Genomic DNA, 27,444 nt, shown 5'->3' on the forward strand with positions numbered 1-27,444 from the left:
TGTGTCTGTCTGTCTCCTCTCCTCTTCCCTTCTCCATTCGGGTCTGCCTCTCCGTTTCTCCCTTGCTCCCTCCTTCTCTCCTCTTTCCCTCCTGGGCCTTCTCGTCTCTGGGTCAGGCTGCTATTCCTTCAGTCTCCCCAGAGGTCTGCCACAGCCTTTGAGAGGAAAGTCCTGAACTGCCCTCACCTTCCCCACCTGCCCCCAGATCACTAGTTCAAACTGCTTCCTAGAAACTTGAGGGCTCCCAGAGTGGGGCTTCCCAGATCCTTGCCTATCTCAGGCCTGCCCTTGACCACAGAGTGGAGGGTGGGCCACAGACAGCTTGTGCACCTTCTGTTACCTCCACGTCCCCATCAACTGAGGCCTGGTGGGTGGGGCTGGAGGCGTGGGGACATCCCTGAAGTGACATCCAGTGGCCAGGCCTGAGCTGGAGTGTGGGAGGCTCAGACTGCCCCTTTAGACCCCTGGGCCCATGGACTCCAGACTAACGCCACTCTGGGGTGGAATGGGGATGCCAGGCCAGCAGGGTCATGGTGCCTGCCCCCAGGGAGGGCAACGTCCACCCCGCCAAGTCCAACCCGCCCACCTTGCCCCATCCCGAGTGCCCGGCTCTGCCCTCGGGCACCCTCTGAGCTTTGCACACAGGGTGGGGACACCTGGATTTCTCTGGCCCCCTGAGTGGGGCCAACTTGGAGGAATTTCCCAAAGCCTATTAGAGCAGTGGCTGTCGCTTGCCTGCCTCCTCGGGCTGGGCAGGGCTGAGGGCGGAGGGAGAGAGGGAGGGAGGGGGGAGAGGAGGAAGGGAAAAAAAGTTGGCAGGCCGACAGCAGAGCTGTGTCTGCATCCATCGCTGAGAGGAGGCCCGTGCGGTGTGGGGCGGGCCAGGAGCAAGGAGAGGCCTTCCTCCCTTTGTGCCCCCCCTCCTCTCCTCCCCCCTGGGCCCTATAAATAGGCCCAGCCCGGGCTGTGGCTCAGCTCTCGGAGGGAGTTGAGCACCAGGCAGCAGTCTCCAGCCAAGCCCCCTGCCAGCATGGCCAGCGAGTTCAAGACGAAGCTCTTTTGGAGGGCAGTGGTGGCTGAGTTCCTGGCTATGATCCTCTTCGTCTTCATCAGCATTGGTTCCGCCCTGGGCTTCCAATACCCGGTGAAGAGCAACCAGACAGCAGGTGCGGCCCAGGACAACGTGAAGGTGTCGCTGGCCTTTGGGCTGAGCATCGCCACACTGGCCCAGAGCGTGGGCCACATCAGTGGCGCCCACCTCAACCCGGCCGTCACACTGGGGCTGCTGCTCAGCTGCCAGATCAGCATCCTCCGGGCCCTCATGTACATCATTGCCCAGTGTGTGGGTGCCATCGTCGCCACTGCCATCCTCTCAGGCATCACCTCCTCCCTGCCCGACAACTCGCTCGGCCGCAACGAGGTGAGTGGGGTGGCCTCAGGCGTGGGGGAATCGAGGATGGTGCTGAGACAGCGCAGGTCTCATCCTCTGCCCATTATGCAGATGGGGACACTGAGGAACTGAGAGAACAGAAGTTGCTGGAGGTCATGCAGAGTTGGGGCTGGAACTCAGCTCCGCCTGCAGCCCAGAGCCTGTTTTCTGCCAGGCACTGAGACCCAGAGAATAATAGTCTTGCCAATATCCCCTGTGGGCATCTATTGTGGGAAATAAGCTCTGGAGGCAGCTGGTGGTTGGGCCAGCAGCTCCTCACCCCTCAGCTGTAGTTTCTTGGCCCTCGGCAGCCCTGCCTGTGCAGCCGCCTCCCTCCTCCTGCAGCCTGGACCCTGGGGAAACTCTGCCCTCACTCCCCAGCCACCGTGAGCCAGATGCCTGGCATGTCTGTGGCCAGGTCTGCAAATGTGTGAGCAGGACTCCCGTGGGGGGCCACACAGGCCTCCCAGCAGCCCCCACATTCACACAGGTCCCCAAATAAGCTGCCTTCAAGGAAAAAGCCTCTCTCGCTCCTCTGTCCCCCAGGAATCAGACAAAGATGAGGGGGAACACTTTCTGGCTGTTTGCAGGTGGTTTTCCTGGATTACAGTGCGGGGTGGGGCTAGGGCGAGGACATCTCGCCTCCTGTCTGGGCTCTACTCTCTGTTGCCAGGCACTGAGAGGTGTGGCGTGTGCGCGTGTGTATGAATGTACACGTGGATGCCGGCATGGTTCTCTGAGCTTGTGTAAGCTCTGTGCTCCCGTGTGTGTCTGTTTCTGGAAGTGTGTCTGTGAGCACGTTAGTGCTGCTGTGTGAGCGTGGGTGGAGGTGAAGGCGTACCTGCATGTGCCCACCGCTCCTGGCTTGATTGGGGCCTAGGCTGGGGCACTAACAATAAGCAGATGTTGGCATCTGGGTGGCAGCTGCTGAAAAGATTTCCTCTAGGGCTGTTTAGCACAGCTAATTGGCGTTGGCGGTAGTCGCCTGCTGTCACAAACCTGGGCTTTCCAGCCCGTCAGCCAAGTGCAAACTTAGACCTGGCTTGGGCCACAGCAGGGGGAAATTTGGCCCTAAAGGCTGAGTGAGGTTTGAAGGACGTCTCTGAGCGTGTCCCCTGCAGGGAAGGAGAGAGGCAAAGGAGCCGAGAGGTGGAATCAGATCTAGAGAAAGGAGGCTGGTAGGGCCTCGGGCGGGCAGGTGGGTGTGGGGACAGTAAGGGAGCTGGCTGAGGGCTCCTCAGAGGTAGCAGAGGGTGATCACAGCAACTGTCCTCATGCTTCCCAGCCAAAGTTCAGACCCTGGTGCTGCAGCTGGGGAGGCGAGGTAAGGTCTGGTGCAGAGGGCAGCTGGCATGGCCTTGACACGGGGGGCTTAGCACTTCTCGTGTCACAGTGACATCTCACCCAGCCCCCTCGTGGAGCCAACTGCTGCCCAGCCTAAGATTGAAGATTAGCCTGCAGGCTGGAGTTTAGACTTTAGTCGAGGAAGATGAGGCCATGGTGGATGTGAGGGACAGCGTTCCAGCAGGCCACATCCCTCCAGGCCTTAGTCTCTCAGTGGGGGCAGAGTCAGGTGACCTCAGGGAATGCCCACTGGGTAGGGTCAGGTTCACATTTGGGCTCTGTTGAGCATGATGGGGGTAGGGAAAGGGTCCTCACAGGGGAGGAGTGGAGTGTCCCCAGGCCTTCTGGCCACCAGCTGACCCTCCCTCTCAGGGAGCAGGCAGGCAGGGCATCTGCTAACACACTTGACATTCTCTAACACAGGCATCCACGCAGGTGTGGGCGGGCGGGCAGCGCTGTGCCATCTGGATCTGGCCACGCCTTGTTCCACTGTCTCTTCCCCTCCCTGGCCCCCATTTTCCAGAGTCACCCCAACACCTGGGCTGAACAGGTTGCAGATGGGGGAGGAAAAGGGGCAGCCTGGTGCGGGGCCAGCCCTGGGCCAGGAGGTGGGCACACTGGGCTCAGGTCCTTTCTGTTGCTGACTTGTTGAATTTCCTCGGAGCTGAGGACCCTGAGGCTTTAAGAGGAGCCCCAGTCTCCTGCTATCTCTGGGCCACGCCCGTACCACCAGCAAGCTCACTCTATGCACTGGTGTTTATGACTCTTCCCGGGAGGTTTGGCTGAGAGGAGCCCAGGCGGGCCGCGCTGAGCATGAGGGCTGCAAGCACGGTGGTAGGGGCCCAGGCGCTCCCTGTCCACATGATGGGAGATTGGTGTCCAGAAGCACAAATCGTGGTCCTAGAAACAGAGAAAGTGTGCCCCCCAAGGCTGCCTATTAGACACTGGACCTGGGATCTGAAGGGACCTGGGGGGTGGCCTCAGGGCCTCAAGAGGGGCAGAGTCCAGTCTACCCAGCAGGTGACACACTCTTTCCTCCAGCCCTTCGGGAGGCTTCCGCAGCCCCTAGGGCCTGGGGCCCCACCCTGACCCAAACTTGGGTGGAGCCAGTTGTTGGCTTGGAGATTTTCAAGGAAAATAGGGAAAGAAGTGGCAGGAAGTGGTTGGGGTGAGTCAGGGGGTGTCCCCCGGGGACATGGTGGGGACAACTTTCTTCCCACTGAGTCAGGGCTCAGGATGCGCCCTGGAGAGACCATGGGCCTCCGTCCAGCCTGCAGGATTCCCTGCTGGTTCTAATTTCAGCCAAGGGTGAGAGGCTCAGAGGCAGGGGTTGGTGCCGCAGCCTCCCCTGCCCTAGCTCAGCCACCAATACCCTGTGTGACTTCACGCAACTGAGCTCCCTGTGTAGCCCCAGTTCCCATCTGTGAAACAGGGACACAGCAGGGTGTGGCTGAGCTCCGTGGAGTGGAGGATGCTCGCTTGCTTGTGAACCTCAGAGTCCTGACCATTTGCCCACTTTTTTACTCTTCCCCTTGGTGGCTCCCTCCCCACGCTCCCCGCAGACACGACCCAGGACTGCGAGACTGCGACCCAGGACTGCGAGACTGCGAGACTGCAGCCGGCTGACTGCGGGGCTGAAGCAGTTGGCTCCCTGCCTTGGGGAAGCCCATGATCCCGGGCGAGATAAGCTGTGTGCACAGCTGCCCGGGCAAGATAAGCATGGCTGCCCTGTGATGGGGGCCAGAAGGCAGGTGTTATAAAAGATGTCAGGGCAGCCAGAGAACTTCTAACCTTAAGGGTTGGGGAAGACCAGGAAGGCTTCAGGGAGGAGGTGCCACATAAGCCTGAATGTGGAGACCCCACCAGGGAGGGGGCTTTTAGGCAGAGGAAGTACATGAACACAGGCAAAGGGGCAGTGGATGTCGAGGCCTGGGGTCATGGGTTGTGGCCAGACTTGGGGTCACAGTGGGAGGTTGGGGCTCCAGAGGGTGGTGAGGCTCATGATTCAGGTCAGTGTCTGACAGCATCCTGGAGGGGGCTGGATTCCTGGCCATCCCATAGCCTGTGATTTCAGCTCCTTAGGGGGCTCAGGCAGAGGGCAAACTCCCCTCTTTGGGGGTCTTCTCTCAGTCCTGCTGATTCTGGGCCTGAGCCCCTGCGGGATGCTTCTGCCTGCTGCATCAGGGGCCTGACTTCAGCCCTACCCTTCCTCAGTTTCTTGGGCCTCAGTTTCCCCAACCACAGAGTGAGAGTCCCCCCACTCCTTGCCATCACTTCTCCCCCAGTTGAAGGCACCCCCTGCCTCCTCCAGGGCTGGGGGTGGGCTGGGGAAGGGGAAGCCAGAGTTTTCCGATGGCCATGCCCAGCCTCGCCTGCCCAGGGAGGGGGCTGGGGGCTGGGTGGTGGTGCCACAGCTGGGACGTATAATTACTGTTTCCAGCCAGAACCCGATGAGGGGGAGGGCACCAAGAGAGGCAAGACCTTTGCGGTGGAGACTTCCTTCACCACGGAAAAGTCTGAGCTGCTTCCCCCGTTAGAGCCCTTGGATCAGCCCTGGCGGCCCCGGGTTGCCCACCTGACCCTGGCCCTCACCCCTCCTGGGAAACCCTTGGTGGAAGGGGCGATGCTCTGAAGGGGGTGCCTCAGTTGAGGGGACTCGCCTCGCTCCTGTCTCCCGGGCCACAGCCCCCCTCATGCCTTGAGCCATTAGCTCCTCACAGGCCAATTCCATGCAGTCCTCCCCAACTTGAGCTCGGGCCCAGATGGTGCTCCTCACTTCCTCTAGGGCCCCACCCGGCAGGTGCTCCCGGTGTGTTAGCCCACCAGGGCTTTCCCCAGGCAGGCCAAACATGCCCCCCGTTCGCCCCTTGGGGAGTGGCATGGGGAATCTCTCCTGGGGGCACAGCGAGCCCTCTGTTCTTGCTGGCAGAGCCTCCCTGTGGGTCATGATCACGGCCTTGAGAGGGCCAAAGGGTCTGGGGCCTCCCGAATGTCTGGGGCTGAGCCCTATAGGTGTAGGCAGGAAAATGTGGTCATGGCCAGGGTCCCCTCAGCCAGGGGTCTCCCCAGGACCAGAGGGGCTCCTTGCCCGCAGTGCTTCCCGGGGGAAAAGTGAGGGGCTGTCTTCATGCAACTAGGAATCCACAGTCCAGTGGGGTGCACATACTTGAAGGCTAAAAACCCCGACTCCAAAGGTGGGAGAAGAGGCAGGAAAGGGCCCACTCCCATCATCAGTTCCTCTCAGTGCCTGAAATCCCACCGTCAGGACCACTGGAGAGGTGGATGTCTGCTCCATGTAAGGCAGGAGTTTTTTTTTTTTAATTGAGAAGGGGCTGCCTTCAAGTCAGTGAGCTCCCTGTCATTAGGGGTGTGTAAGCAGAATCTATCTGCAGCCGGGCTGCTCTGGGGGCGTCTGGCTGTGCGGGGGTACAGCAGGGTGCGTACAGGGAGGTCCCGTCACAGGCTTCGGGCCATGTTGAGACCAGCGGTTCAGATGGCCTCGTGGGAAGGAATCCTGTACTTGGGTTTCTGGACCTTAGCTGGGGGGATGTCTGTGGGTCTTGGAGGCAGGGGTCCCAAGTCAGGAAGGGAGGAATTCTAGAGATGGTCTGGGATTAGAATCTGGGCCAAGGCCGCCATTTTACTAATGAGGAAACTGAGGCCCACAGGCATGTGGAGCCTTGTCCAGGTTGCATAAAGGATCATGGCAGGGAAGGACCATGCCCCCAGCCTCCTGCCTCCCAGCTTTTCATTATTCCTGTTGCTCCAGCGTGCACACGGCCATGCTGTACCAACACACACGTGCACACACACTCACACACACGCTGGACATGGTACATGGGGGCACACACACGTGGGCGTGGAGCACATTCTCAAGTCTGGCTGGTCCCACTCAGGCCCTGGGACTCCAGGAGAGTGGGGTGGGGGCTCCTCAGTAAAGCCTCCTTCTTTCCCCTGGCAGGAGGGTGGGGTCTGTCCTGGAGTAAGGAAAGGAAGGAGTGGGGGAAGGAGGAACTCATTGCTTTATGTATTGTTTCTTGTCTGGGAGATGAAATGGCTTCTGAGAGCAACTAAACAGGCTTTGAGACCTGCTCTTTTCTCTCTCTTGCTCAAGGGGCCCTCCTTCTCTTCTCTTCCCCCCTCCCTAGTCAGTAGTGGCTGGGACCTGTGTGTGGATGTGTGACACACAGGGCATGGTGACACACTCAGAAATGCCATCAGATACACAGTATGGCCATCCAGGGCCACATGCCACACAGAGACCCCTGGTACACAGAGCCCACCTTGGTAAGAGACACACCCTGTGTCACAGGGATTCTCAGAGACAGTGGAGATACATTTGGCCAACACACGACCCATTTGTCTGAATGTCCCACCAGGCCTGGAAAAGAATGTATATTCTCTAATTTGGAGGTGCAGGGTTTTACATATTTTCCTTATATCAAAGTCATTAATTATACGGTTCCAATCCTCCCTGCTCATGTTATTTATATATTTGACTGCCTCATTCCATCAGTTCCTAAGAAAAGGTCCTTAAATGCTTTCACTCTGATAGTGGGTTGATCAGATGCTCCTTATATTTCTGTCAATTTTTGTATCATTTATTTTTAGGCTATATTGTTTGGCGCATATAGATTGAGAATTTTTATAGCTCTTTGATAGACTTTTCATTTACTTATTATGTAATAAATCTTTTAATACCTAACAAAAAAAGAAAAGGAGAGAGTCATACGTGGTCACCCACAGATAGGCAGACACTGATATATACAGACACACAGAGGCGCACAGAGCTGTGGACACAGAGGCACATGCACATGTGAACACCCATGGAGGGGTGACACTGAGGCCCTCCCACCGTGAGTGTGGAGTTCAGTGGGTGGGTGGGGCAGGCCTCAATGTCTCCCATCCCCTGTTCTTCAAGAGCAGATCTCAGGGGCCGGCCTGGTGGTGCAGTGGTTAGGTTTGCACGTTCCACTTCTCAGTGGCCCGGGGTTCGCCAGTTTGGATCCCGGGTGTGGACATGACACCACTTGGCAAAAGCCATGCTGTGGTGGGCGTCCCACATATAAAAAAAAAGTGGAGGAAGATGGGCATGGATGTTAGCTCAGGGCCAGTCTTCCTCGGCAAAAAGAGGAAGATTGGCAGTAGTTAGCTCAGGGCTAATCTTCCTCAAAAAAAAAAAAAAAAAGCAGATCTCAGAGCTGCAGCCAGGCGTGGCTCTGGAGCCTGCTATTCCCAAGAGTGGGACATCAGGGTGCCCAGGCCAAGCTGGGGCCCTGGGCCCTGGAAGCTACCTTGCTCAGCCTGCCCATAGGCAACGGGGAGGGTTTGAGGCCCTTTTCCTGGAGAGGTCAGCCTACCACCACCCTGGAGCCCAGGACACACTGGCAGCTACAGGGCCATCTTCTGCCAGCTCCCCAGTCCAAGCTGGGAATAGCCAGGTCCCTGGGTTGGTAGCCAGCACCTTAGCCTGGGAGTGTGGGAGGCACAGATCCCAGGGCAAGGGTCCTCTCTTTGCTCTCTGCTCCCTGGGCCTTGGCCTCCTCATTCATCATCTCACAGAGCCCTTGCATGGGCTGCCCTTTAAGGCCCAGGGAGACTAGTGACTGGCCTGTGGTCTCCCTGCTAGAAAGCAAATAAGCCAGCCCTGGGTCCAGAGAGCTTCCCTGGAGCCAGGTGGCCTCCAGAGAGGGTGGAAGTCTTAGAAAATTAGCATCCCCTGCCACTTCTGTCACCATACAGCAAATGTCTGCTCCAAGGTCTGGGGAGGGAGATGGGAAGATCTCCGTGACGTGTCTTCCCTGAGCGCCCAGGCCAGGCGGGACGAGCACCCACACAGGAGGCGGGAGGATTGCTTCTCTACAGCAGCTGCAGGCAGTTCAGCGAGGGCAGACGGGGCGACGGCAGAAGTTAATTCCAGCCAGGAGCCTGGGAAGGCTTCTTGGAGTTGATGGGTCTGAAATGGGCCTTGAGAGTCGGTATCAATGGGCTTGGTTCATGAATGGAGAATTTGTATCTTTCTGATGCTTCAGATTAACTGTGTGGATTGTTCTGTTGTTTATACTTGCATTCACAAAACTGTTACTTTTTGTTTTTTTATTACTTAATCAGTAAAATATAAGACCTGAGCCAGTCAAAACTACCTGGGGACGTGCAAACATCGATTTTTTTTTCCAATAACAAGTGACCACAACTGGGATTGGCCCTATTGAAGCAATTGTTTCAACTTTAATAGGTTGTAAATAGTAACATATGTATTGAATTTTTACCTGCTCTTTCCTGGACATCACGTTTCAACAGACCTTTAACTACTCCTTCCAATTCTGAATTATCAAGTTTTTCTAGGTGTAAGTAATGCAAGTGCATTGGCAGTTGAAGGAGAGGTGGTCAGTAGATACTGAAGCAATCAGGGGAGGCTTCCTGACGGTGGTGGTGGCGGGAATGGGAGAGGAAGTTTACTAACCCATGTGGTTCTGGGCAGTCAGGTTCTAAGGGCTCTGGACTGCCAGGAAGGTGTATATCCCGAAGTTCCCAGGGCAGGTGACCCCTTCCCGTTGGCTTGGAGCTGTGGGTATGACACTGGGCCCTGTGCTCTGCTCACTTGCATTAAAAAGTGGTGCCTTGGGGCAAAGCAGAGGCTGGGATGCTCAGACCTGATTAAGAACCAGGGAAGGAGATGAGCTCACCCAGGCCACGTCTGTGAGTGGCGGGGTGGGGATGCGGGAGGTTGAGGCAGGAGCCACTTAGAGCGATTGCTCCATTAATCAGCCTGGAAGGGCTGGTTTTAGAACTCCTGCCAGCTAGCAATTAGGCCGACCCTGGAGAGCAGAGGAGAGAAGAGGAGGAGGAACCCTGAGCTCCCTGAGCGCTCAGACACAGAGATGAGTGGCAGGTGTCTGTGTGATGGGCCTCGGTACGAGCCTCGCCTCAGTGGAGCTTGTCCCGACTCCCGGCAGGCCTCACTCCCTTCTCCACACCCCTGTGCTGCAGGCCCCTTCCCCTTCTGCCTGTCCCCCAATCCTGGGGATAAGACCTGGAAGAATCAGAAAAAAACGGCAACTGTTCTGGTCGCTCCTGCCTCTGCAGCCCTTTCCAAATGCCCCCAGACAGCCCCCACCACCTTTGAACCCGTCTGGAGAGTGGGCAGGGAAAATTAGATCCATTTTACAGATGGGGAAACTGAGGACCAGAGAGGGAAAAGGGCATGCTCATCGGGTCAGCAAGTAGGAGAGTCGGGACCTGAACACAGGGCTCCTGCATCCACCGCCCCACCTCGGGGTGGGAAGAAACTGGGCATTGCCCAGAGGGCTGGCTGAGCTGAGGGGCCGAAGCTCTGGGGTGGGCCAGGAAAGGCCCAGAACTGGGGTTGCAAAGCAGGGGAGGGGATGTGAGTCACTTTCCCTCTGACCCAGGGCTGCAGACAAAGGCGGGAAGAGAATTGTTCTTGTAAGATGGCCTCAGGGTGGGGCTGAGAAAACCTCTGGAGAGTGGAGTGCCCGTTTTTGTAGGATTTTGCAAAATGCCCTACGGCCTTGGGGACACCCCCTACCCTCAGGATGAGACTTCAAGTGCAGGCTTATTTGGACACACTAGCCCTGCCTGGGAGAAGGCAGCCCACGTGGCCACATCCGGGCACCTTTGAGAGTGGGCCTTTGCCAATGTGGCCCAGCTCCCCCGTGTAGGACCTGGCTCCTGGGACCCCCACATGGCGGGGGGGGGGGGGGGGTGCAGGGACTCCCTGGGGAGGGGTCTTTCTGGTGAAGCTGCAGGGGGACGGCTTCGATGACCTCATGGCAGGTCCCATTCCCTTCTTTTTCCATGAGTCATGTTTCTAAAAGTGGCCCAGGAGCAAGTGGCAGCCAGATGCTGGTGGCGGAGCCGATGTGGCCAGAGAGAGGGAGGGGGGCCAGGCCAGGAGGAAGAGGGAGGGAGCAGACAGGGAGGGCAGGGCCAGGAAGAAGTAGGAGAGAGACACTGGACCAGGGGAGAGACAGACAGAGGTGGGGAAGGAGACAGAGGGTGGGGGCAGCAAGGGAGAAGGCACAAAGGAGAGAGGCACAAAGGGAGCCAGGCCAGCTCACGGAGCAAGACCCTTCCCAGCTTTGGGAGTTTGGGATGCAGCAGAGGATGGGGTGGAATGTTCTGGACTTTGGGGGCATGAAGTAATGTCTCCAGCTGGGCCCTGCCGCCCATTTGCTTCTCTTCTCCTATGCGTGTCCCTGACCATCACCTCCCATGCCTGGGGCTCACCCCTTGCCTGTGGCCTTAGTACCCCCAGGGTATCCTGGCCTCAGTGTAGCTGGATGCAGATGATCCACCTCACTCCAGGCCTCTCTGGCCTCTAGGCAGAGCCTGCAGGGTCTAGGCAGGTACCAGGGGCCAAGCTGGTGCTTCCTCAACAGATATGGGAGAGGACAAGGCCTAACGCCCACTATCAGCTGTGTGTGCTTGGGCAGGGCCTAGGCCCCTCTAGGCTCAGCCAGGGGCTGATGCGATGGGCTCTCAGGGCACTGAAGGTCTGGCCCTTGGTGCCTGGGCCTGGGGGGCCTGGGACACAGTCCCCACCGAGGCTTGCCATCCCTCTCCCCTACAGCTGGCCTCTGGCGTGAACTCGGGCCAAGGCCTGGGCATCGAGATCATCGGCACCCTGCAGCTGGTGCTGTGTGTGCTGGCCACCACTGACCGGAGACGCCGTGACCTCGGGGGCTCAGCCCCTCTTGCTATCGGCTTCTCTGTGGCCCTGGGACACCTGCTGGCGGTGAGTGGGGAGTCTTCCCAGGTAGGGGTGGGGTGGGCAGGGCCAGGCAGGGGCTGTCGGAGTGCCCTGTCAGGGGCAGTGGGTGGGACCCCCGACAGGGCTCACGCCATGGGGTGAGGGGATCAGCTCTTTGGGGCTGGGGGGCTGGGTCTTACCCAGGAGAGGGAAGCACAGGGACCTCCTGACCATCTTTCTGGGTCAGTGTGCCCCTCTCTTTCTGGGTCTGATCGTCACCTCCTTGTTTTTTCTCTCTGGGTCACTTTCTCCCTTTCTGTCCCCCCTCCGCCCGCGTGCCCCTTCTCTCTCACAGATTGACTACACCGGCTGCGGTATTAACCCCGCCCGGTCCTTCGGCTCCTCGGTGATCACCCACAACTTCAAGGATCACTGGGTAAGGGGTGGCAGGCTCCCCGTGGAGGAGGGGGGGAGGCTTTGGTGCCCATGGTAGGCCCCACCCGACCTCGCAGCATCCTTTCTCATCATGGAGGTTCTGGGAGACAGCCAGGGCAGAGGGAGAACCAAGGCCTGAGATGAGGGGCGGATGGGGCCACACCTCAGGCAGTGTACGCCAGGCCTCTGCCTGCCCAGCTCAGACCTGCCCCACGTCCTCCCAGCAGTGTGTTCGAGAGCCAGGCCCGAATCTTGGCTCCGCCACTTTCCCATTCAGCGTGACCTTGGGTGGGCTGCTGGCCGTCTCATTGCCTGCATTTCCCGGCCTGTGAAGTGGGGTGTGGAAGGACCTACCTGCCCCCCGGGATGGCCGGGAGCATGAACGACCTCACCACCTGTAAGCTGAGCTCAGGATGGAGGAAGAGCTCAGTGGACTGAGCTGTTCTTGCTGTTGAGGTTTCCATTCCAGGCCAACCTTTTATCAGACTAGACTTTCCTGTGGCCCCTCCAAAGCTGGGGAGGGTGGCGCAGTGGCCACCCTCAGGAAGGGGCTGTTCTGACCACACTAGGCACCCTGAGCTGGACCACACAGTGGCAGGGAGATGCCCACTACCTCACTCATGGCTTGGGCCAGTTCTGGGGGCACTGGAATCAGGATGTTGGGGTTCAGCACTGCCTGCCCCTGTCCCAGGCACAGGGGCAAGAGAACCCATCCAATGGGGTGAGGGGTGGGGAACTCAGGGAGAGCATGCCAGAAGAGGGGGCCTTCAGCGCAGTCTGGAAGGCCCCATGAGACACCCCCTGAGCACGCCTGCTCTGTTCCTAGATTTTCTGGGTGGGGCCATTCATCGGGGGAGCCCTGGCAGTGCTCATCTATGACTTCATCCTGGCCCCACGCAGCAGCGACCTCGCAGACCGCGTGAAGGTGTGGACCAGCGGCCAGGTGGAGGAGTACGACCTGGATGGAGACGACATCCACGCCAGGGTGGAGATGAAGCCCAAATAGAGGCGACCCAGCCCAGGCACCCACGTGGGGCGCGGGGCCAGGGGCGGGCGGAGGGAGGGGAGGGCTGAAATCCATATTGTAGACACTCTGACAAGCTGGCCAATGTCACTTCCCAAAGACCCGCAGGAACTGCGTGGTCAAGCCTGATTTGGGGCTGTTTCTATCACTTTCTTTCTCTTTCTCTGTTTCCTGGCCTCGGGGCTTCCTGGGGACCCAGATTTACCAATTACTCACTCCCTTGAAGTCACGGAGGAGGTGAAAGAGAGGGACCTGCCCTGCTAAGTTGTCCCCTCAGAGTGTGACTGGAGGTGTGCCCGAAAATCCCCCTCATCTCCAAGTTGCTCACCAACTCACCTGCCGCCGGTGCCTGGGCCTCCACCGTTATTGCTTTGTGCCTTTGGGAGTGGCCCTCCTTCTCAGAACATGCACTTTGCTCCTTAGGGTGCTTTGAGGGGAAGAGCCCGCACGAGCGGCAGTGGTGGGTGCAAGTGGCAGAAAAGCTTCGTCCTTGCAGTGCAGCTTGCTTCCAGCCCCGTCCTCCCCCCGCCCCCCAACTGGACTTGCTGCATGACCTTGGGATCATCCTCATCTCGGGGCCTCAGTGACTCCATCTGTAAAGTGGCAGGCACACGGAGAGTTATCTGGGCCTGAGGCCCCTCTGTAGGATTCTGTAAGTGTAGACACACCGCGGGTTCGGCAAGATGTAGTCTGGACTGGCGCTTCTTCTCCCATTTGCCCTGGTTCTCTCCCCAAGTTTATAGCTGTACCTAGTGTCCATGTGAACACGTGTACATATGCATCCATGTTCAAAGCAGAGAGCAACACATAGCACAGAACATCGGAAGTTCCCGTTCCTGGGCAAGCAGGGCTCATTCCTGTGCAGGGGCTTCCCGGACAGGGTCTGCTGTTGCAGAAGGAAGGCTCCTTGGAGGGTGAAGGATGAATACTCACGTCCCTTCACTGAGTCTAGCTGGTATTTTCCACCCGTCGTCGCATCATCTTGCTCTTTATTCGGTTCTTCACTTCCTCCAGCGTAGACACAGGTCACCATTATGCAGGTGTGTTTATTAAAGGGCAGCTGGTTATCTGAAGCCCCAAGCCTGAGGACAGATGACCATGATGTGGATCAGCTCACGGAGGCAGATGCCCTTGTTGGACCCTTAGGGGGGCTTCCAAGCCCCTGGCTGGTCCTGGGAGGGGTGGGGAGGAGCAGACTCCCCCCTTATTCCTGAGCTCCTGGTTGGAGGTATTTCAGCAGCTGGGTGATCTGCACAGGCTCCCTGTGTGACCCTGGGCCACAGCCTTCTCTTTCTCCTTTACCTGGAGGGGAGAGGCAGCCTTGACCTGGTGAAGTGGCTACCACTGCAGCCCAAGGACAGTTCAGAGTCCAGAGTCTGCTTTGGGGGCAGCTATACACACAGTCCACTCAACTCCACCAGGGCCGGAGCAGGTGCCCCTACGTGCCTGTAGCCACGACAGTAACAAAAACTGAGAGACACAACATAGGTATCTAGAAGCAGTGGGACGACCAGGAGGCCCTAATGGTCACTGATGCATCACGGTATCCACACACTCTCTTCTCCATTTCTTAGCAAGGACTTCTAGCCCATTTAACAGACAAGGAAACTAAGGTTCAAGGTCCCACGGCTAGATTATGATTTGGCCAGGCCTAGCAGCCGAGGCCAGCCTCTGGCTACTCCCTGGACTGTGAGAATGGCTCCTGTCATTCCCAGCTTCTTGGTTTCTGCCTGGGCAATGGCCAGGGGCCAGGAGGGGTGAGGCTTGTGCTGGAGGGGAGAAGGGAGCAGACCCGCCCACTGCCCAGTTCTGGCTGCTGCGTACCAGGACCCTGCCTCTGTCTGCTCTGCATATATGTCTCTTTGGAGTTGGAATTTCACTATATGTTAAGAAAATAAAGGATAATACAGGTTGTCCAAGCTCCTTGTAGTTTTTCGTCATTTGGCACTGTGTTCCCAGAAGAGATCTCCAAGTCTAAGAGATTGGGTCCACCCCTAGGGACCTAGTCTGAGGGAGAGCCACTGCCTGCCCTTCTCAGGATCCCTGGCCTCAAAGGGTGGACACAGCCCCACCCCAGAACTGCATCTGAGGGACACCCCTAATAGGGGCCATTTTTGATTCTGGAATGTGAATGAGGGGGAAGCAGGATGGAAGTATGACAGCCCCTTTAGTTCCCTCTGCGCCCATCAGAGCAGAGCCCAGGAAGCACCAGGGACTGCCCAGCCATTCTTCCCTCTGTGCCCCCTCTCACATTTCTGACCCCACCCATGCCTGGGCTGGGTACTGGGGCCCACAGGCTCTGACCGGGAACTCAGCCCTACTGAGAGCACAGACTCACCCGTCAGAGTGAGGTTAGCGCCAGGCACTGGGGATGCTGATGAAGGATGTGAAGGACAACGTGCAGTAGCTAAGAGGGGAAAAGTAATTTAGTCCCTTGAGCCCTTTTGGGCCAAAGGGCTCCTCTGCTCTGAAACCACAAGCCACATTCAGTGAGGATGTGCATTTTTCTGTGGAGGGGTTTGTGGTTTTCATCAGATTCCCAAGGGGTGTGCCCAGCATGGAAGAGAACAGAGGTCAGAGTGAGCTTGCCTCTGCCAGAGGGTGACAGGGAGCCATGGAAGGACCCCTCTGTCTGCTCCTGCCTTTCTGCCTCTTCCCCTTGTAGGCCTGAGGCCAGTGTGGGCTGAAAAAGGCCCTGGCCAGGCCTCTCGAGCTCACAAGACCCCTTCCCACCTATGGCCTCCCCCACTCTTGGGCACACAGCAGGCATGGGTGTCCTCACTCAATGGAAGGGAGATGGCTACTCAGAGACATGCTCCAAAGTTACAGGATAAGTCTATGTAGAGCTGACACTTGACCCCAGGCCCCGACACCCCCCCATGCACACACACTTAAGGCTAGTTTCTCAGGACAGGAACAACGATGTGGGGAAACTGAGTGCCCGAGAACAGGGAACAGGCCATGGGCAGGCTTGCACCTTCCACAGAGGCCCAGAGTCTGGGGGGCTCTGAGAACCATCAACCTTCTAGAAATCTCACTGGACCACATGGACAGATGTTGCCATGAGTGTGGGCTGTGAAGGTAAGGGGAGACTAGGAAGGTCCTGGCACCCCCACACTGTTCCTAAGAGACACATGGTTCCTGCCTCCCTCTGGTGGAGGGCTTGGCTGATGGTGATACAGGGTGGCCGGGCCTGCAGAGGGCCAGGGACTAGATCACCAGTGAAGGCTGAGTCAGTGCTATGGGAACAGGCTTTCTTGTTCCAGTGGGCACTGGGCTACTGTGAGTGGCACCCAGGCTGTCTCGGCCCATGCAAACTGCCCTTGAGGACAGGCAGGTATGGGAACAGGGTCTGAGCTAGCTCACTGCAACCCAGGCCCACCTGGGAGGGTGTACCAAGGCTATCTCTCACAGCCCTTCTCAACACGGGTCCTTATCTTGTCCCATCCTTTTAGGCATGAAGCCTTTTCAGTCCTTACTAGGGGCACTGGCCACCCCCACCTCAGCCCATGCTCCTTCTTTGCCACCTCCTAGCCATTCTAGGGCAGAGCCTTTCTTTTTGACTATTTAGCTATAACTTCTAGAATCCTAGTGCCAGGAGGCAGGACCTGAAGAAGAAGTCGAGGAGCTGGTATTTCTTGAGCACCTACTATGTGTGAGGAGCTTCCTTGGGGATTCAGATACAGTCTTTCTAATCCTTGGAAGGCAGAGATGATTGCCCCCATTGATAAAGAACACTGGGGTCCCTCAAGATAAAATGATTTGTCCTAGACCACACAGTGGGTTGGGGGAAGAATTAGGATTTGAACCTGCTCTGTCTGGCTTCAGAGATCAGGCTATTTCCCACTATATGATGCTGGCCCATTTTGTCATGACCCCCAATAAGTTTAGCTCTGGACCAGGCAGGCAGCCTGGCTTCCTCTGCCTGCAGGGTGTTAGAGGGAGGAGGAAGAGTGGGGAACGACTGGTTGAAGGGGACTCCAGCACCAGGAGAAGAGCTGTTCATCCCAGGCCAGCTGGATGTGGTGTCTGCTTAAGATACCTTGGCACCCCCTGGCCCAAGGCTGCTCCCCTAGCACTGGTCCCACCCCAGCCTCCTCAGTGCCCTACAGGCCTCACTTCCCCCTAGAGGAAAATGTCTGATAAACTTGCTCATTCAGAGGGTGTCCTCTCTCACCAGAGTATATGAGAAGGAGAAGGGCAATGCTGCACCCTGAGGAATAATAATGCACCATGAAGGGGGTCACAGACCCCCATTCAGACCTGAGGGCAAAAGCTTTGGGGCCAGTCTTTCCTAGATTCCCTCCCAACGTCCAGCCCCTGGTTCAGTGCTCCAGGGACCCTGTCTCCCAAGGGTCACCCTTACTCTGCTCTGTTCATGTTCCATCCAGTCCAGCACAGAGGAGGGATTTTGGGGGGAATAATTGGAACTGGAGTGGGGCTTCTGGAGCAACCAGAGCCCTTGTCTGTTTCGTTCATCAAATTTTAATGGAGAGAGTAAATTTCCTGGAAGATTCCATGACTCAACCTTAGTTCCTCAGCTGCTGAGCATTCAGGTCACTCTGCACAGATGAGGTGCTTTGGCGGGAGCACTTATCACCCCCCTTTGGCTGGGTCCCTGATGAGACAAGACAACAGGTCACTTCCTCCACTGGACTCTCCCATGGTCCAGTGGAGACTTGCACACAGAGGTGGCTCAGCTGGCCCAGAAGGTCGTGCCCTCTGCACTTGGCCCATAAGGAAGCAGGATATAATCCAGCAGTTACTGAATCCTAGAATATTTGTCCCTCCATTCAATTCACAAGAGCAAAATGTTACGGTTCCACAGTTGCCTCACCTGTTCTGAGGCCTCCTGGGAACCCTGGCCCAGATTACACAATTTTCCAAAGCCCTTTAGCGGGAACATCAGCCAGAGCCCTGTGATGAAAGTTCAGATCAACTTGAGGTTGACTTTTAGCCATACATATATGACCTCAACCATTGGGGCAAAAAGTCCCGGTTTTCTAAACATCCAAGAATCTGGGATCCTTGTAGTCCCATAGTTCTCCTTTGATATTTCCCTTTCTTCTCCCGGATCAAGGAGATTCCTCTCTCCAGACCTTGGAGAGGTCCTCAGATGTCTACGGGAGAAGAGTTGATCTTTGAAGCTATCCGGGACTGCGATCAGTCAGCTGTCTGACGTAGATGCCATGAAGCCTCATTGGGGCTAGCGGTTTGTAACTCTGGCCCTGATCTCAGCATCATTATCCATCTCAAAAGCTCATGTGGGCTCAAAGATGGCCCAAATGAAAGAATGTGGGTCGCTCAAGGCAGCCATTTGCCACTTGGCCCCAAGGACCACGGCACCTTTTGGGGATTTGTTAGATGCAGGGAGTGTTCTCTCCCTTTTAGGGTTCCCAGTCTGGTCCTCGGTATCCTTGGAACCAAAGCCTGGAGCCGGTCTGGAAAAGCACTGGAGGGACTGGTGCCAGGGCCCCCCCTTGGCTTGGCCAGGCCACGTGCTGACCCACTAGGATTTTTCCATCGCTCCTGGAGGTCACACCTTCACTGCTCAGGAGCCTCTCAAGGAGGGTGATAGTGATTAATGTTTTATGGATCAGCTGCTGGGCATGACGCCTTGTTTTCTTTAGGTTTAGAATACAATGAGGGCGATGAGTGGAATTTGCTAGGAGCTGGGGGCCAGGGCAGGGCCATTCTTGGGGGCCACAGACCCATAGGTGGTGATGTTTACTGTCCTTAGTGATGAAAAGGGGGCAATTCTGGAGGTCATGAAGGCAGGTGAGGCCTTTGCCTACAGGGCCATTGTCTCCAGCCCTCAAGAGACAATCCCTACCATCACCTTGGGCCTGGTGCGCAGAGTGGCCGCTGGTGAAGGGTACCCAGAAATTTTAATGAGCTCATTCTGCTCAGGTGACTCTGCCTCATTCCAATAAAACCACATTCTCTGCATATAGGATTTTGCTTATTTTTCTGTTCTTTCCAGAGTATTGATGGGGAACGAAGTGAGGGCACAGCTGATCTTCAGCCATATGGGTCAGTACGGCCTCACAGGTTCTTAAAAATTACAATACTTCCACCTGTTTGGAGCTCCTCTCATACACCAACCCCCATCTGGCCACGCTGGCTACTCTTGTCCTTCCCTAGTCTCCCCAGAAGAGGCCGGCGTGTGGCCTTGCCACAGCCCAGCACTTAAGGGTTAAGCCTGTCATCATCAGGGCCCTCCAGGACCCTGTCCAGCACTACAGTTGTGGGAAACTGTGGTGGACTGGTGCCCTTGCCACATGCGGCTGTTATGTAGTTTGCACGTCACCTCTGGGTGGGAAAGAAAGCATTCAACTCACATATGTAAGAGAGACGTCCGTGCAGTAAAGTTCAAGTTAGAAAAAACGTGTGTGTGTGCGTGTGCGTGTGTGTGTGCGCTGGGGGAGAACTCAGCCCTGTAATACTCTGTCTGCAGTCATCCTCTGATCTGTCCTAAGAACCTCACGGGAGAGCCATGGCACAGCTTTGTGTACCTAAAAGACCCAGTGCTTTGCCAGCTCTTGCAGCCCAGGCCATGACGGAGGCCTGCCACATAGTCACAGGCTGGAGAAATGCACTCTGCCCACAGTCATGTTGTTACTAAGGGATGCCACCACAAGGTGCCATCCTTGGTTTGTCTAAAGCCAGCCTGCCCCCCATGTGGAATACTAGTTTGAGAAGGCTGGCCTGCCTTGTGTTCATTAAGGCAGAGTTGGCATTGTTTTTTCTACAAGCTCTTAAGTAAGCACGTAAATCTATACTTTGGAGGGAGAAAAGTATGGTTTTTGGGGAAAAACGTGAAAGGGAGGCAGGGAGGGAGAGAGAGAGACTCTCAATGAATTGAACAGATGAGTCCTATCTAAGAAAAGCAAACCCCCCAAAATTAACAAAGATGAAAAAGTTCTCAAGGATGGGCACCCACCATTCACAGCAGTCTCGAACATTCTGGAAATGGCCGATAGATCCCTGGTACCTTATTTAACATAAGCTTTATTTATTTTTTAAACCTAGCTTGTATTTTTCACAGTGCAACTTAAATAGATACACATAACTCATGCCTTTAAGGAACTCAAATAGAAAACCCAAACAAACTAAACCTATACAAACCAATAAAATGAATTTTAATCACCTAAGTTTAAAGTAGACGGCTGAGGGTCGCGCCCATGTCATGCAGGGTGTTAATATATGTTGACGATCACTTTGGTGTGTGTGTATGTGTGTATGTGTAAGAGTGACGTCAAACTCGTAAAGTGGGAATCAGTGATGTCTGAGTTGACCATAGAACCTACAACAGAATATTCTAGATTGTGCAGGCTACTGCCTCACAGTGGATGACGTGGCCGACTCACAACTGTTATTTGTCTGAACTCCCAGGAGACCTCCCTTAAATCGAGCCTGAGTCTTTGAACAATAGCAGAGCACTTTACCCAGACCCACAGAGTGGACAGCCATTTGCTGAGCTCCAGGCTGTCCACGGGGGTCTGCCTGCTGGGAAAAGCAAGTTCCTGGGAGTCAGTTGGAGGTCAGGCTCCCTGCTTCACCCTCACCGAATCAGGTCTCCTTGCTTGGACGGATGACACATGAGGTGGGAGTGTATTTTTTTCCGTCAGTGAGAATTTTTTTCTGAAGAAAAATGCATAATAAATTATACGTTTGATAAGAATGCTGGCAAGCTCTCTTTTCACGTGTCAAGCTTCTTCGGCCGACAGTCCTTGTGAAGTCAGAGACCAGGAGGTGAGTTCCACCTTCCAGAAGGTGCAGTGAGGAGGGAGTTAGTTTTGTATCTAGGTCAAGTCACTGACTCAAGCTGGTTTTGGAGGCAGCCTCTCCCGTAGTCACAGGGCATGTGGCCCCTTAATCTCAACCGCCACCTGGCATGTGCCAGCTGCCCAGCATGCACCTACAACTCTGCAATGAGCATCTGTGAATACCTATTCCAGTGTTCTGTGAATTCACCCGTATTTCTGGGTCTTTTTGTCCCTGCCGCAGGTTAACCCCCTTCCTCCTCGCCAGACTTGAAGAGGTGTTTCTGCTCCACACCTGTGAGAGTCTTGCTGGGCCCAAAGGAGGGTGTGACTCTGTTAAACTGTTCGTGAAGTTCCAGGAGTGGCTGATGCGCCTGGATTGTGACTGAGGGGCCAGTGGCACCTTCCATCCGACACGAATTCCAAGAATTTCCACTGCTGGCACCCAGGCTGGGAGGAGCAGCTGCATCTGCCGCCAGGAATGTGGGGCCTAGAGACACCAAGCCCAGGAATGCCTCCCTGGGGCCCGAAGCTTCCGTTCCAGAAAATCCTGAGGACTCCTCGCTCTCTGTTTCCTTCCTTCTCCCTGAGTGTGAAGCCAGCCCAAGCCGCCCTTGAAATTTTCTGGAGGGGAAATCCTAGAGAGTTAGGTTTAAAACAGAGCTCAGCAGCCATGGGGATTCTACCAACAGGCGCCATCCTCAGCGGGGTGGGCTTCGGTGGGTCACCTGCCCTCTGTGGTCCTCACAGAGTGACAGCCCCAGCTCCTCGAGCTGTCGACTCATTTTCCCAGGTGATGAGGTAAGTTCAGAAACCACATCACCCTCTGGGACACTCAACCATAGTAGAGGCTCTGACAAGCTCTGCAATAAAAAACACTCACTTTTTTAGGCAGGGGTTCACCAAACTTATTTGGCCAAAAAACTTTCTTTTAGAAGTAACTCTTAACATAATTTCAGTGAATCGGTTTTCTATGGAACACGTATTGTAAATGTTGGTCTGGGCATTATCTCTGAGGACCCCTCAGCTTTCAGAGCGTCCCTCTTTAAACCTCAGGTGGCTTAGTTTATCAAAACCTCTCCTGAGGGCAGGTGAGGGAAGAGGGAGGAGAGAGAAGCTCTGAACTCGGAGGGAGGGGGCTAGGGGGGGGGGGGGAGGGGGGGGGGGGGCGGGGGGTGGGGGGGGGGAGCTGTGTACCATCTGGGTGATGGTGAAGAGGACCTTCCTCCTTGGAGTGACTCTTCCTCTGGGCCCATCAGTGATTAATCCCTGTCCTGCCACCCTGGGGGGCTTATGCAGGAGCCAGCGCAGGTGCCCGGGTACACTCGGAGAAGGCCTCCAGGAAAGGAGCTTCATGAATCATTGACTGGCCTTCCATTGTGCTGGAACCAGCTGGGGCCGGTGTCCATGCCAAGCTCCTGGAGCTGTGGGCAAAGGTGGCGCAGGCTGGGGGTGAGCCCGAGCTGAGCCGCATCTCACCCAGGGCCTCTGGAAACAGGCCAATCCAGGGAGGCCAGGACGGGCCCCCACACCAGGGCTCCCTTGACACTGGAGCAGGGTGGCAGCCTGTGGAAGGGGAATGAGCCCTGGGCTGGGAGTCGGGGCCCAGAGTTCTAGGCCTGTCTCTGCCACTGACTTATTGTGGCACCTTGGACCAGTCCCTTCTCCTCTCCATGCCTCAGTTTCACCATCCAGACAATGGGGATTGAATTTGAGAGACTGGAAAGGCCCTCCCAGGTCTAGGATTTTGCTCAAAAGCCTTTCAAAACTCAAGCCTGGAAGCTTCTCCCCGTGTGCTGGCCTTGGGGGTTTATCATTCACACTTCAGCTCACATCTCTGCAGCTCTGTCCTAAGGCCCCCTGGGCTCTGAGCTTGCTCAGCTTTGCTGTGGGGGACACACACAGGGATTGAGGCCTTGGGCCTCTCCTCGGAAGCTCCAGGATGGTTGGGGAGATCCGACATCCTCTGCGGCCAGGATTGAGTCTGTCTCCCGATGGAAGGTACAGGCCTGCCCTGGACATGGGGAAGCTGCTGCACCTGCTGTCTGTCCTCCCCACTTGCCTGCTGTGCTGTGGGACGCTGGGACCCCTCCCCTGACTTAGTTTCCCTAGCACAGTGCTGGGAGGAAGGCCTGCAGTGGGTCCCTGCAGGCTCTCACTGAGGCCAGGCCCCCGGCGCCCTCATTCCCCCATCTCTGCCTGGTCGCAGCCCCCTGCCCACGGGAGGAGGAGGTCTATGGCAACACTCACAGGCCTGGCCCTCATACCACACACCCTGGGGCTCATCCAGGTGGAATCACCATCCGGGTGCCTCAGCCCAACTCTCAGGGAAGCCAGCGAGGCCCCTTCCCAGGGCTTAGCACTCCCAGGGGGGCCTGTTTCCAGAGCCCTGCCTGCATGCCCACATCTCTCCTTCCCTCCTCCTGTGGGCTGCTAATCCCTTGTGGGCCCTGCAGGGCGGGTGCTGGGGCTTAGTGGGTGGAGGAGGTTGTCAGATGGGGGTGCGTGGGGCTCCTTAGCAGGCCAGGCTGGGAGTAGAAGCTGCCTGTTTGCTTCGGTGTCCTGGGACAGCTGTGTCTACATGTGGGGACTGTGGGGACCTGGGTGTGATGATGCTAGGAAGCCAGAGAAGATTGGAGGTGACAGGGAATCGGTCAAAAACCCCATGCCTTCCCCACACTCCCCAATCAAAGAGCTGGGAAAATGGAGGCCAGAGAGAAGGGACCTGCCCTAAATCACCTGGGGGCTCCCTGTGCGCTGGGACTCGAGCCCGGTCTGCTGCCCCTAGCTTGCTCGGGCCCTCATCTTGGGTTGCATTTCACTGAGGCCATTTCTTGTCTCAGCCTTTCCCTGTCCCTGTGGGGCAGCCCTAACCCATCTCTGCAAAGGCCTTCACCGCCCCAGAACTGCCCTGGGCACAGGCTCACCTGACACCCTGCTCTGATCACCGCCCTCCCCCCGCCCGCCTGTCCACCTCCACCGATGACAGGGGTGAGGGAACATTCACTGGTGAAAGAGAAGAGAGGGGAGTGGGGTTCAGGGCACCCAGGGCTTGCAGGCTGGACCCCAAGGGGTGGCCAGGGGTGCTGTTTCCCCAGGCACCATGTGGAGGGGCCATGGGGCAGGCAGAGAAGTAGGGAGCACGGCTGGAGGAGCTGCAGGGGAGGAGGCTGGCCTGCGCGCTCCGAACTGATTCATTAGGCTCCAGGCTCTTGGTGCCTGGGAATTTCAGGATGTATCTGGGCTTTGGAGATTGGGGCTCCCGGGCTGGGGTCAAAAGGGAGGCTGGAGCCCTCAGAGTGGTCAGTGAAGGGACAAGGGGATCCCCATTTGCAATGTCCTGCCACACGTTTAGCACGGAGCAGGAACCTCATGTATATCACTTCGCTTGATACTCATAAACGAGCTGAGAGTTAGGGAGTCACTGGTTCATTCATCAGAGAAACATTTATTCAGCTCCTCCTATGTGTCAAGCACTATCCTGGGCAGTGGGTATTGAACAAAACAGACAATGCTTATGTTTTATAGACAAAGAAACTATAAATCAGAGAGATTAGACAACCAATTCAAAGTTGCACAGCGAGGAAGGGCAGAGCTAGCATTCAGAGCCATGATCTGGGACTGAGTTCTATTCCTTTTTCCATTGGGGTGGGTAGAAAGGCAGTGAGGTAAAATAGAACTTCAGAATGCCTTGCTGTGTGAATGACGGCAAATCATTTCCTCTCTCTGGGCCTAAATTTCCTCAGTTGTCTTTGAGGGGCTTGGCCAAGTAGTCTGGAATTGCTCCTGGGGGCAACAACAGAAATTAAACATTTAAATGGGAACAACTACTGATTCTTGAGCAAATTCTATGCATCAGGCCCCGCGATGGCCATGGGGAGCCCCTGACGGCTCCTGAGTAAGGAGAGGGACCCCGCAGAGCATCCTTGAACTCTGCTTGGCTCTGGGCGCCTCCCAGTTCCCTGGGACCTCTGGTCCTTGGGTTATCAGGGGAAGCAGCTGAAGCTTTGGACAAACAGTCCAGGCGGGCAGGGACACAAGGACATATGGTTTATAAATAAGGGGGCTGGGTGGGGCCGAGATGGTTCGGGTGGGGAGGGTGAGGATCGAGCTGCAGGGAGAGGCCAGGAGTTGGCCTCAGGGGACATCCAGCCCCCCCTTGCACTCACCATCCCTTCCCACCAGGGGCAGGCCCTGCTCAGATCAGAACTGAGCACCAGCACCCCTGTGCCAGCCCCAGGCTCAGCAACTCTGAGGGAGGCCTGAAGGAGCGGGAGCTCCGGCCCAGCCCCCAGGTGCTCCCAGAGGAGCCCAGGGCCGCCTCCTCCATGGGTCTTCCAGGCTTGGGCCAGCTATCTGACTACAGGCCACCCCAGTATGCAAATGGAAGCACAGGATCATCAGTGCTAGGTGCCCAGAGAAGACAGGGGTGGGCAACTGGGTAGGTGGAGGGGAGGAGGGGAGGGATTTTACCTGGGGAAGGGGCCAGCTGGTTGGGACATCTGCATGTCACCTGGAACACAGTGGCAGCCTCCTTTCCCACCTCTCCCAGTACACTTTAAATTTTCTATTACCTTAATAAATAACACACTTATACAATAACACATGTAGCTTGGCAGAGAGGTTTAGACCATGGGCTCTGGACTCAGACTGCGGCGGGTGGAATCCGGGGTCTCGTATCAGCTGTGTGATCTCCGACTAATGGTGCCTCAGTTTCCTCATCTGTAAATGGGGCCCTGCCTCATGGAGCTGTGGTGAGGATTAAAGGGCTCATGTATGTAATGCGCTTATGAAAGGGCCTGGCATGGAGTCAGCTCCATGTAAGTGTTAATTATTACAGAGGTAAATTATAAAGTTGAGTGAAATAACAAATAATAAATACCCATGAGCCTGTCACTCAACCAAAGACGTGGAACATTTCCAGTAATTTACATCTAGCTCTGTGCACCTGTCTATGCCCTGAAGACCCCTTAGAGGTATCTAATATCCTGAATTTTGTGTTTATCATTCCTTTGCTTAAAAGAAAAGATTTTGACCATGTAAGTATACATGCCTAATCAAGCAATTGTTCAATGCTCCTCTTTTTGGGCTTTAAATGAACAGTAGCCTGTTGTGGGTAGCTTTCTGGGATGTTCTGTCCACCTTTGGTTTCAGGCATTCATCCCTCTGGTTCCCTGTGGCAGGGGTTTGTTTACTGTGGGGAACTGGCCACCACTGGTTTCTCCTGGCCACTCTTGCCCACTCCTGACCACTGGCCACGCTGTGCCTGGCGGCCCCAGCCTTGAGCCTTCCTACCCTACTCCTGCAGCTTCCCTCGGTCCTCGGCAGCCCTCCAGCCCTGGCGTCCCAGCTTTGTCCCTGTCGGACCCAGGGCCACATTCCATCGGCACTGCCCCTTCTCCTGTTGCTCTGGGAGGAGTGGCTGGCCAAGTAGCACCCTAGCTTTGCTTCTGACCGGCTGTGCCACCCTGGGGAGGTCTCCCGCCCTCTTTGGGTCTCTGTCTCCCCACTTGTGGGGAGAGGAGGTGAACTGGCAATCCTTCCTCTGCCTGGAGGTGGTGCTTGCCTCATCCGGAAGGTCCAGGGAGTGTGTGCAAGGTGGCACAGTGATGTGGGGTGCAGCCCTGCTCTGCCCTCTCACAGGAACGGGGGGACACCATTCTGCATGATGCTCTCCCAGCGCTCTGGGGCTGCTGCTCCTGGCACATTGAATTGTTGCATAAAAACGTCTTCAACACCAAAACAAGCCACTGACATTCTGAATCAGACTCCTACAGTGAATTATAGCACGCAACTCGGGCCACAGACAGCACGTGGGCTGGGAGCCTGGAGACCTGGTCCCAGTCCTGACTCAGAGGACAATTTCCCATGAGACCTTGGGAGCCTCAGTTTCTCCTTCTGCAAAATAAGGACATTGATCCACGCTGGGCGCACGCGAGGGACGGCCGGGTCTCGATCCCTCCCAGGTAGCCCCTCTCATCAGGCCTGGCTACAGAAAGCCCGTTCCAGGAGAAGGAGGGCAAAGTCTAGGGAGAAGTTTAAAGTTTACAAAGAAATGAGTTCTCCATGCACAAATCAAAGCACGGTCTTCGGTAGGAGGAAAACAAAGTGTCACACTGTTCTCACATTGCCTGGCTGAAGGCCAGTGCTCCTCCTGCACCCCTGCCCGTCTGCACCTGGCCCTGCCCCACCCTGCCCTGTGCCTCATTCAGCAGGTGCTCCTTCGGGGCCACGATTCTGCTTCAGCAAAAAATCACTTTGGGACTGTGAGATTGACCTGAAGGCCTTTTAACAGAAGCTGATTTGCCATTCAGAGCCCAAAGAATCTAAACATCATCATTCATGGTACCCCAAGAAAACTCGGCCCTGGCCCTCTTCCTGATCCTGACCCTAGCCGGAGGTTGAGCCCGGCCCGGGCCCCAGACTGACCCCTGAGGTTGACCCCCAAACTGAGCCTCAACCCTAGTCCAAATGAGACCCCCCAAGAGATCACAGGCTGAGCTCCTGAGCCGAGCTTGAATTCTCACCCGGCCCTATGCAGTGGCGGGTCACGGGCCCCTGTGACAGCCTCCTGTGGCTCCAGGCAGCCAGCCCCCTGTGGAGCGCCAGCTAAGCAGGGTGCCTTCTCAGCGGGCCAAGGATGGGACTTCGGTCTGAAGGGATCCACTCTGAGGCCCCAGGGCCCCTGTGTTCCTGCCGGTGAGGGAAGGACAGAGTCAGGAACAGGACGAGG

General features: G+C 56.3%; 1 protein-coding gene across 1 annotated transcript; it reads left to right on the top strand.

Moving 5' to 3' along the window:
- Window positions 1-953: 953 nt before the first annotated feature.
- On the top strand, window positions 954-14,864 carry AQP1 (aquaporin 1 (Colton blood group)). The gene is made up of 4 exons (XM_046669172.1): window positions 954-1,420; window positions 11,367-11,531; window positions 11,842-11,922; window positions 12,748-14,864. Exons 1-4 carry the CDS (start codon window positions 1,031-1,033, stop codon window positions 12,925-12,927), a joined length of 816 nt encoding a protein of 271 aa, XP_046525128.1. The 5' UTR covers window positions 954-1,030; the 3' UTR covers window positions 12,928-14,864.
- The last annotated feature ends 12,580 nt before the right edge of the window (window positions 14,865-27,444 follow it).

The sequence above is a fragment of the Equus quagga genome, chromosome 8 (assembly GCF_021613505.1).
Source record: "Equus quagga isolate Etosha38 chromosome 8, UCLA_HA_Equagga_1.0, whole genome shotgun sequence".
In the NCBI taxonomy this organism is placed as follows: Eukaryota; Metazoa; Chordata; class Mammalia; order Perissodactyla; family Equidae; genus Equus; species Equus quagga.

What these genes read in the sequence shown, in the direction of transcription:
- AQP1 (XM_046669172.1), top strand. Translation starts at nt 1,031, where the DNA reads ATGGCCAGCGAGTTCAAGACGAAGCTCTTTTGGAGGGCAGTGGTGGCT. An exon ending in ACTCGCTCGGCCGCAACGAG is followed by an intron (nt 1,421 to 11,366) that starts GTGAGTGGGGTG and finishes TCTCCCCTACAG; the next exon opens with CTGGCCTCTGGCGTGAACTC. An exon ending in CCCTGGGACACCTGCTGGCG is followed by an intron (nt 11,532 to 11,841) that starts GTGAGTGGGGAG and finishes TCTCTCTCACAG; the next exon opens with ATTGACTACACCGGCTGCGG.